The following is a 10,791-nucleotide window of genomic DNA, read 5'->3' as shown; positions in this document are numbered from 1 at the left end:
TCCAAATCATTGATCTTTAATTTCTGCATTTTAGGTTAATTGTAGTTAAATTGCAAAGCTATAAAATCAACACATTCACCACATACTCCCTGAGTTCGATACCCATTTACCACTATCTGTTAGTTGTTATTTGGATTAAATTTGCGTGTACCACGACTGCACGTCAAATTTTGGCGCCGTTGCCGGGGAGTAGTGCGCAACGTGTGTTAATTTAGTAGTTTTGTTTGTTATTTTCGGGTTTACGCTGGTTGTGTTTAGTGTGGTACCACAGGTGTATGCATACTAGAGGCTCTCACAAGTCGTCACCACTATCGTTTGATCCGGAAATTGAAAGAACGCTGAGGCAAAACAGAGTTTTACTAAGAGAAAACAGAATCATTGGTTCACCCACTTCACCCATTACACCAAGAAACATCATGCAAGAATCTCAAGTACCACCCACAACGGGTCAAACGACCTCATCTTTCATACCTACTGCCACACAACCATCACCAAATACCACCATACCTAATACCACTACGGAACCTACTCCACCATTTGAAGTTACACCAACCAATACCACGCAACCGATCACTACTCAAGTTGAATCCACGAATAGCTTTAACCCTTCTACCACAATTCCACCATTTTCACATTTCTTCCCCCCAACTATGGGTCAATCATCCTCTAACTTTACAATAGCACCAAACTCAACTATTGTTCATGCTACTTTATCCTTTAGATCACTAAACCAATCGGGTTTTCAATACTCAACTCTTCCCTTTGGGCAATCTTCGGGTATTCAAGGGGATGGATATGATGACGGTTATGAAGAGGATTTTAGAGGGTATGAAGAGGAAGGCTTTTCTTATGGGGGTGATGGAGGATATTTGGGACCTCAAGGAGGAGCGGGTCAACAAAGTCAACCGATTCAACAGTTTCAAGACATGGGTAGATTACCGGTTGGGGTGCAACACATTAGACCTCAAGGGCCACAATTGCAACGCCCTACACCGCTACATCAAGTGCGCCCTCAAATTACACAACCACAATTTCAAAGACCGATTCAACAACAACCGCCAATGCATCAATATCAATATCAACCACCGTTTGCACCTCAAGGGCCTATGCAAGGGCAAATGGGTCAACCAAGAGCACCATTGGGTGCTCCTCAAAGACATCATCGTGAAGTAGTACGGGGAATCGAAGCTCACTTCTGGCCTATTATCACTAACAATCCTTCACCGGTAGTGATTCCTCATCATGCTAGAGGTTCTTTTATGTCTCTACTAGAACTGGAGCTCATACACTACGTAGAAAATTCAGATGTGGTGTCTGGTTCCAAGTCCAGCAAAAAACAGAAAAGAATGTTGGTCAGGAAGTTCACCACGGCCCCATGCTCAATGAACACGGCCTGTGGTCGGAGGTACAGCGATTGTTTTCCGGATCCCTGTTACTGGAAAGTTGGACACGGCCCCGTGTTGCACCGACACGGCCCCGTGCTCAGCTCTCTGTAACTCGGAAAATAAATCTGCCAGTGACACTGCTGGGCACGGCCTGTGTCCGACCAGGCACGGCCCGTGCTGAGCTTTGCAGAAGCTGAAAAACTAAGAAAATCCTAAAAAAAATAAAAAAATGATTAGGCCGCTGATTCCTAACTTTCTTAAAATCCTTGTGTCCCCAGCAACGGCGCCAAAAACTTGATGCGTGTGAAGTGTTATATATTTTAGGTGTATATTTTAAGCCCTTTTTAGCCAAGTTTTAAATTTATAAAACACGATATTTACTAACACTAAACACACATATGGGCAAGTGCACGCATCGTGGACGTAGTATAGTATTGGTAAGATACCGAGGTCGTCCAAGGACACAAGAGCTTTTAGTACCGATTCATCCTCAATGTCTAATCAAATCAAAATGTTAGAAAAAAGGTTTTTAAACCAGAAAAATAAAACTAACTAAAATGCTGAAAATAAAATAAAAATAAAAACAGATAGACAAGATAAATCACTTGGATCCGACTCGTGTGTAGTATAACCTTTGATTATTTTTGCACTTTTGCACTTATTTAAGAGATTATCTTAGTTATTGTAGTAGGTCCCTCTTTTGAAGGCGACGTTACCCTCAACCCAGTAGTTTGAGTCAGCAAGGATACAATCCTAAAGGGTCGGATTATTGAAAGATAATTAATTAAGTTATTAATGCATAATGTGGTAGGCCCCTCTTTTGAAGGCGACGTTACCCTCGGCTAAGTAGTCTTAGTCAGCAAGGATACAGTCCTAAGTAGCTGGGTTAAAGTTTTAATAGTAGTTTAACTTATGAGGGGATCAAAGAGTTTGGACCCCCGCCATCCAATACCGTTGGGTATTGAAGGAGGTCCTTCTAAATCTGACCCAGGTCCTTTGCAGGATCTATACACTGAACAATGGCAAGACTCTTACCAAACCGTTCCCTTAACCCCCGTACAGGTAGCCAACATACCTCCATATAGACCGTGGAGATATGAATGGTGAAAATCTTTTATTTTATATAGACAGTAAAATAATGCCAAGACACCATGGACAAACGATAAGGAAAGAATCACCTTCAATATAAGAAACTAGTAATTAAAGTCATTAATACAAAACCAATTAAAAAGTGCAAAAGATTAAAAATAAAAAGTATTACACTAAACACTTGTCTTCACCAAGTGATGTAAGAGACTTAGGCAAACATGGCCTTTGATTGTTAAGAACTCTTACGATCAATCTTGGATCCCGAGACGACTCACACACTCTATGATGGACAATGGATGATGGTGGTGGATGATGGTGTTGTGATGGTGGTGGGTGGTGGGTGAAGTGTGAGAGAGGTGGTGTGCCAAGGGATGAGTTGCAAGAGCTCCAAGCACTCCTATTTATAGGCTGAACAGAAGCTCGGGCACGGCCCCGTGCCCATCCGTCTCTGTCTTCATTAATTGCAATTTAATTAAATGTTGTCTGCATTAGTTGACCACGCCCCCGTGTCCGCTGAGCACAACCCCGTGTGCAGAAGCATATCTGTACTATTGAGATTTGCCTGGATTTTGCGAATCTTATAGTTGACCATGGCCCCGTGTCCGCTGAGCACAGCCCCATGGTGAGCAATAGAAGCTTCTACCACTTTGTCTTTTCTGCTGACACTTGGGCACGCCCCCGTGCTCAGGCTTCTGTCTTCTTGTCTTGCTTGGGAAGATGCTGTCGGGAGGTCGGGCATGCCACGTTTGTTCCTTTTCTTGTATTTATGTTATATTTAGCTGCCTTTTGGCTTCTTTTTTTCATTTGAGCTCATTTAATCCTGAAAATACAAAAGGAAGACAAAAGCACACTTTACCAACATTAGTACTAAAAAAGGGTTATTTTTATGCCACAATTGATGTAATTTATATGTTGCATTTTGTGCACATCAAATACCCCCACACTTGAATCTTTGCTTGTCCTTAAGCAAAACTCTTTATAATGTGGCTTTTTCACTCCCAAATGGAATGGGTAGAAGAGAAGGTTTTTTTTTTTTGGACTTGTCATAGAGTGTCGGGATTTCCAAGATTCTTTATTAAGTTTTATTTTTATTTATTTACAATCCTATTCGTCATGATTTATTAAAAACGTTTCACAATATAAATTACTTATTAGGGCATAACATGCCTTTTTAAAACTCCATTTATATACAAGTTCACATACCTCACGGGGGATCACTCAACACTCGGCCGAATGTGTATTTATTTTTTTAGTGATTCTCTCGAAAGCGGCATGGAACTTACTCCTACCATAAGCTTGCCAAGAAATCAATCCTCCTCCTTTTTAACTATATACCTTTATAAATATCAAGAGGACTTTTTGGGTGAAGGGTTAGGCTTGGGCTAAAGGTGAGTGGTTGGGTTAGTGGTTAGAAAAAAGGGCGAAAAGCGTAAAAAGCGTCGGTTTTTTAAAAACTTTTTATTTTTCACAATTTTATTTTTATTTTGATGAACCATTTCTTTCAAACAAAGTTATTTTTGATGAACTTGTTTGTTTATTTGGTTTCATCAAATATATATATATATATACACACACACACACACACACACACACACACATATATATATATATATATATATATATATATATATATATATATATATATATATATATATATATATATATATATATATTTAGGTCATAAGAAAAACCGAGCTTTGTTACTAAAAAAAAGGTTAAAATAAAAAGGTTTAGGTGGGTAAAAAAGGTGATTGTTTTGGGTTAAGAAATGAAAAGGTATAAGGGGTTAATCTAGGGGGATTTTGGGTAGGTGGTAAAAAAATTGAAAAATAATGGTGTAGAAAGGAAAAAGGGTTAGTCCTAGTGCCTCCATCATTTACTTACTCGGGTTTAAGTTGGTAAGGACCGGGAATGCATTGTTGTGGAAAGTTCTAGAGTCGTACAAACCAAGCGGCTATTCACACAAGAAACGAAAAATGAGCATTTAGTGTAAAGATATGTATTTGTTTGCTCAATAAAGGCTCAAAACTCACTTTTGTGGGAATGGGTTTTTATGTGATCAAGTATATATAATCAAATTTTAACTAAGCTTGTCATGTCGTTTCATAATTTTCTTATGTTGGTTCTTTTTATCACGACGCTATTGGTTGTAAACTTGTAAAAATATAACCTTTTTTAGAACTTGAAATTCCCAACTTAAACTTAGACAAGTAAAAAAATGAAAATTTTTGAAAAAAATTTGGGGTGATTAGCGGTTCCAATAGAGTTTTGTGTAAGGCTTGTTGATTAGGACTTGCAAGATTCAAAGTTTTAGCATTCCCCCCCCCCCACACACTTAAATTACACATTATCCTCAATATGTCCCAAAAATAAGTTTTTAGGTTGATTGAATGTGTAAAGGGGTGTTAAAAGCAAAATTTTATGTTACTGGCACTCTGGACACGGCCCTGTGTTTAGGTGCCAGTGACAAAATTTAGTAAAGAGAAACAGAAGTCTGGACACGGGGGCGTGTTCAGTGAACACGACCCGTGTCTAGTTACCTGAACTGGGTGTTTTCTGCAGACTGTGCAGCACGGGGCTGTGTTGGGCGGACACGGCCCGTGCTGAACTTGCTGTAATGAAGAAATTTTTGTCGGATGGCCCTGTTTTCGTGCATGGGGTGATGTTTCTCGTTTCCCTTGTTATCCTTTACCATCCCGAGTGTGTTTTATTCCTGCAAATTAAAATTAAACTAAAAATTAATCTAAGCTAAACTAAGTATAGTTCCGCGGAATGCCTTTGTGGTGCGCCACGTTTATAAGGGTCCTTGGCTAGACCCAAAGTGAGGTCATATATTTTCCAAGCGGGATGTTTTGCATCCCATGTGGCACCGTCGGAGAGCATCATCCAAACTTGAATCAATGACCTTCATGTAGTTGACCGGGTCATCGTCCTCTACTCTCTTCCTAACCCCAAACTTCACTTCCTTATCCCCAAACTTCAAAGTAAGTGTTCCGTCATTCATGTCTACCACTGTTTGCGCGGTGGCTAGAAATGGCCTCCCTAGTATGAGGGGGACTTTGGTGTCCTCTTCCATATCTAGTATGACAAAGTTGGCCGGGTAGACGAAATTGTCGACTTTGACCAATAGATTTTCAGCGACACCTTGCGGGTATTTAACGGATCTGTCGGCAAGCTGTATACTCATCTTGGTAGGCCTTGTTTTTCCTAGGCCGAGTCATTTGAACATTGATGCAAGCATGAGGTTAATGCTAGGCCCAAGGTCGGCTAGTGCATTACGAACGGGGGATTCCCCGATCGAGCAAGGAATTGTGAAGCTTCCAGGATCAATCTTCTTTTGTGGGAGTTTGTTGAGTACGAGGGCGGAGCATTCTTCGCCTAATTTAACTAATTGCAATGATTCAATTTTCCTTTTATGAGTGAGGAAGTCCCTCATGAATTTTGAGTATTTAGGCATTTGAGTTAGGACATCGATAAAAGGAATATTAACATGCAATTGTTTTAGTAGATTTTCGAATTTTGCGAATTGCTCATTGGTCTTTTGACGAATTAACCTACCGGGGTATGGAACTGGAGGAGCCTTAGTAGGCTCTTGAATTAGAGGAGAAGCCTTCTCTTTTTGGGGCGGTGTTGTGCTTCCCTCAGTTGGTGGTGGTGGAGCTTCTTCGGAACCCACGGTACGGTTTCTTAATGTTATGAGATGGACTTGTGCTTTTGGGTTTGTTTCGGTATTACTTGGTAACACGCCTTGTGGTCTCTCGGAGAAATTTTGAGCTAATTGGTTTATTTGTTTTTCAATGTTTTGTATACTAGCTTGTTGATTTCTAAAATTCGATTCCAATTGTTGAAATTGATCCGAGTTTTTCTTTTCAGTGTCGGAGATGAGGCGAGATATAGTATCTTCAAGCCTTTCTCGTCCACCTTGTTGTTGAGGGAAATTTTGTGACTCATTTCTTGGTTGTTGAAAGTTTGTTCGTTGGTTTAGGTTTTGTTGGTTTCTACCACTACCGGGTTCTCTCCAACCAAGGTTAGGGTAGTTACGCCATCCTTGGTTGTAGGTACCCGTTGGAGGACCCGACGGCCTAGGTCTATTATCAATGTAGTTTACCGACTCTGGTTGATCATCTGTTTCTTTCATACAACTCTAACTTTCATGTTGCCCACCACACCCTTCACAAGCCATAACCGAGACTGTTTTTGTCATTTCTAACTTTTTGATTTTTGAAGAAAGGGCCTCGATTTGGGCTTGTAAAGAAGTGCTTTCATCAACCTTATAGGCGCCCGGGGCAATAGATTTATTGCCTCGGGAGTGTGCCACTGAAAATTGGTTTGAGCAATTTCCTCAATTTGATTGTATATTTCATGTGGGCGGCGATTACCTAAAAGTCCCCCAGAGGTAGAGTCAAGTGTTTGTCTTGTGTGTGGCAACAACCCATTGTAGAAGGTGGATACTTGTTGCCATACCGCAAGACCGTGATGAGGACACTTTCGCAATAACTCCTTGAACCTTTCCCAAGTTTCATATAACGATTCCCCATCCTCTTTTGAATATGTATTAATTTCAGTCATTAATTTAGCCGTTTTAGCGGGAGGGAAATACTTATATAGAAACTTTTGGGCTAGTTCATCCCAGGTGTTTACCGAACCAACTGGGAGCGCGTTGAGCCAAGCTTTTGCTCGGTCTTTAGTGAAAATGGAAACATTCGAAGGCGGATGGCGTCATTTGATGCTCCATTGATCCGAAAGGTATCGCATATTTCTAAGAAATTAGTAATATGTAGATGGGGATAGGAAGGTTGCGGAGTTCTGAAGCATTTGTATCAAATGTGGCCGAAGTTCGAAGTTGTTAGCTTCGACATTTGGTGCATTGATAGCGGCGCCGAGATTACCCACGGTGGGTCGTAGGTAATCCATGAGGGTCCGTTGGTCCGCCATTGGAAGTGGGTCCCCCGAAACCTTCTCTTGGTTTTTAGTTTTAAGTCTTTTTATGAGAAAGCGTTCGGGTTCTTCTAGAGGTTCTTTTATGTCTCTACTAGAACTGGAGCTCATACACCACGTAGAAAGTTCAGATGTGGTGTCTGGTTCCAAGTCCTGCAAAAAACAGAAAAGAATGTTGGTCAGGAAGTTCACCACGGCCCCGTGCTCAGTGAACACGGCCCGTGGTCGGAGGTACAACGATTGTTTTCTGGATCCCTGTTACTGGAAAGTTGGACACGGCCCCGTGTTGCACCGACACGGCCCCGTGCTCAGCTCTCTGTAACTCGGAAAATAAAAACTGCCAGTGACACTGCTGGGCACGGCCCGTGTCCGACCAGGCACGGCTCGTGCTGAGTTCTACAGAAGCTGAAAATCCTAAAAAAAATAAAAAACATGATTAGGCCGCTGATTCCTAACTTTCTTAAAATCCTTGTGTACTCGGCAACGGCGCCAAAAACTTGATGCGTGTGAAGTGTTATATATTTTAGGTGTATATTTTAAGCCCTTTTTATACTTTTTAACCAAGTTTTAAATTTATAAAACACGATATTTACTAACACTAAACACACATATGGGCAAGTGCACTCATCGTGGACATAGTATAGTGTTGGTAAGATACCGAGGTCGTCCAAGGACACAAGAGCTTTTAGTACTGGTTTATCCTCAACGTCTAATCAAATCAAAATGTTAGAAAAAAGGTTTTTAAACTAGAAAAATAAAACTAACTAAAATGCAGAAAATAAAATAAAAATAAAAACAGATAGACAAGATGAATCACTTGGATCCGACTCGTGTGTAGTATAACCTTTGATTATTTTTGCACTTTTGCACTTGTTTAAGAGATTATCTTAGTTATTGTAGTAGGCCCCTCTTTTGAAGGCGACGTTACCCTCAACCCAGTAGTTTGAGTTAGCAAGGATACAATCCTAAAGGGTCGGATTATTGAAAGATAATTAATTAAGTTATTAATGCATAATGTGGCAGGCCCCTCTTTCGGGTTAAAGTTTTAATAGTAGTTTAACTTATGAGGAGATCAAAGATTTGGACCCCCGCCATCCAATATCGTTGGGTATTGAAGGAGGTCCTACTAAATTTGACCCAGGTCCTTTGCAGGATCTATACACTGAACAATGGTAAGACTCTTACCAAACCGTTCCCTTAGCCCCCGACCAGGTAGCCAACATACCTCCATATAGACCGTGGAGATATGAATGATGAAAATCTTTTATTTTATATAGACAATAAAATAATGCCAAGACACCATGGAGAAACGATAAGGAAGAATCACCTTCAACATAAGAAACTCGTAATTAAAGTCATTAATAGAAAACCAATTAAAAAGTGCAAAAGATTAAAAATAAAAACTATTACACTAAACACTTGTCTTCACCAAGTGATGTAAGAGACTTAGGCAAACATGGCCTTTGATTGTCAAGAACTCTTACGATCAATCTTGGATCTCGAGACGACTCACACACTCTATGATGGACAATGGATGTTGGTGGTGGATGATGGTGTTGTGATGGTGGTGGGTGGTGGGTGAAGTGTGAGAGAGGTGGTGTGCCAAGGGATGAGTTACAAGAGCTCCAAGCATTCCTATTTATAGGCTGAATAGAAGCTCGGGCATGGCCCCATGCCCATCCGTCTCTGTCTTCATTAATTGCAATTTCATTAAATGCTGTCTGCATTAGTTAACCACGCCCCCGTGTCCGCTGAGCACAACCCCGTGTGCAGAAGCATATCTGTACTATTGAGATTTGCCTGGATTTTGCGAATCTTATAGTTGACCACGGCCTCGTGTCCGCTTAGCACGGCCCCGTGGTGGGTAATAGAAGCTTCTACCACTTTGTCTTTTCTGCTGACACTTGGGCACGCCCCCGTGCTCAGTGAGCACGGGGCGTGTTTTGGCATCTGTCTTCTTGTTTTGCTTGGGAAGATGCTGTCGGGAGGTCGGGCATGCCACGTTTGTTCCTTTTCTTGTATTTATGTTAGATTTAGCTGCCTTTTTGCTTCTTTTGTTCATTTGAGCTCATTTAATCCTGAAAATACAAAAGGAAGACAAAAGCACACTTTTTCCAACATTAGTACTAAAAAAGGGTTAGTTTTATGCCACAATTGATGTAATTTATATGTTGCATTTTGTGCACATCAATAAATCGAAGGAACAGAAACAACAACGTATACACAAACATTACCTTGGGTTGATTCTACGGTTTGTTCTTCGAAGGATTGAAAGATCAGAGAGTAGAGTGAATGATTGTGTGTATGATTGGTGTAGGAATGATTAGAGGATGTTTAAAAGAAACTGTCGTACTGTGAGATTGTGAGAAGGCTTAGGGTTTTTTGTTTTATTATACTTCCTTAAAATCCATAATACACCCCTAACTATGCAATTTTCACATAAACCACATAACAACTTGCAATTTACAAATAAAGCTTATAATTCACGTATTTGTCATGCATCATATAAGTTATCATGTATGTGTTCCGGTAATTTCCCGAATTACCAACATAGACTCATTTAAGTAACCCTAGTTAAATGCAGTGATATGAGTGTATGATTAAATTAACTATGGTTAGTAGGGGTGTGCATGGGTCGGTTTGGTTTGGTTTTTACTATTAACCATAACCATAACCGCTAGTTCGGTTATGGAGTTTTGGTAACCATAACCATAACCAAACTTCGGTTACGGTTAATCGATTATGAAGTCGGTTATGGTTCGGTTTTGGTTAATTTCGGTTAAGTAACCAAGCAAGGTTTGAAATTAATAGGGTTGTGCACGATTTGAACTTAGCTTGAGCCTATTTTATAAGATAACGGAGACTAAACTTTTTGGTTAAACTACCGATTTAGGGTTCTTTTTAATAAGGTAATTCTCACACAAAAACAATTATGGCCATAACACCTTAGTTCTTTATCAAAATAAATGGCATCTACATCAAGATCATTTTGTTACTAACATACTTTTATCTTAGTAAAAATCCTCTATATGGTTTTGTAAAACACAAATCCATTATATAAAGTTAACATCACAAGTTCGGTTCGGTTTCGGTTATATCGGTTAACCAAAGCTTCATAACCATAACCATAACCATAACCGATTAAGCGGTTATACAAAGTTTCATAACCATAACCATTGGTTATATTGGTTATCGGTTATTAATGGTTCGGTTATGTTGGTTATGGTTTGGTTATCGGTTCTGGTGGTTAATTTGACAACCCGAATGTGACAACCCGCAACTTTAGTTTACTACTTTAACCTGACCATGTTAAAGTAGTAAACTAAAGTTGCGGGTTGTCACATTCGGTACGCCCTGGAACATTATACAACGGACATTA

General features: G+C 40.1%; 1 protein-coding gene and 1 non-coding gene across 2 annotated transcripts; both read left to right on the top strand.

Moving 5' to 3' along the window:
* The first annotated feature begins 650 nt into the window (after positions 1–650).
* On the top strand, positions 651–8,453 carry LOC110944097. Its single transcript, XM_022185812.1, has 2 exons — positions 651–1,169; positions 8,436–8,453. The coding sequence occupies exons 1-2, from the start codon at positions 651–653 to the stop codon at positions 8,451–8,453; spliced, it is 537 nt and encodes a 178-aa protein (XP_022041504.1).
* LOC118484577 lies at positions 6,943–7,049 on the top strand. Its single transcript, XR_004873685.1, has one exon. It is a non-coding gene; the product is annotated as a small nucleolar RNA R71 (small nucleolar RNA).
* Positions 8,454–10,791: the final 2,338 nt, after the last annotated feature.

The sequence above is a fragment of the Helianthus annuus genome, chromosome 11 (genome assembly GCF_002127325.2).
Source record: "Helianthus annuus cultivar XRQ/B chromosome 11, HanXRQr2.0-SUNRISE, whole genome shotgun sequence".
NCBI classification, from domain to species: Eukaryota; Viridiplantae; Streptophyta; class Magnoliopsida; order Asterales; family Asteraceae; genus Helianthus; species Helianthus annuus.
Note: the sequence above shows the minus strand (reverse complement) of the source record. Positions and strands in the feature narration are given on the sequence as shown.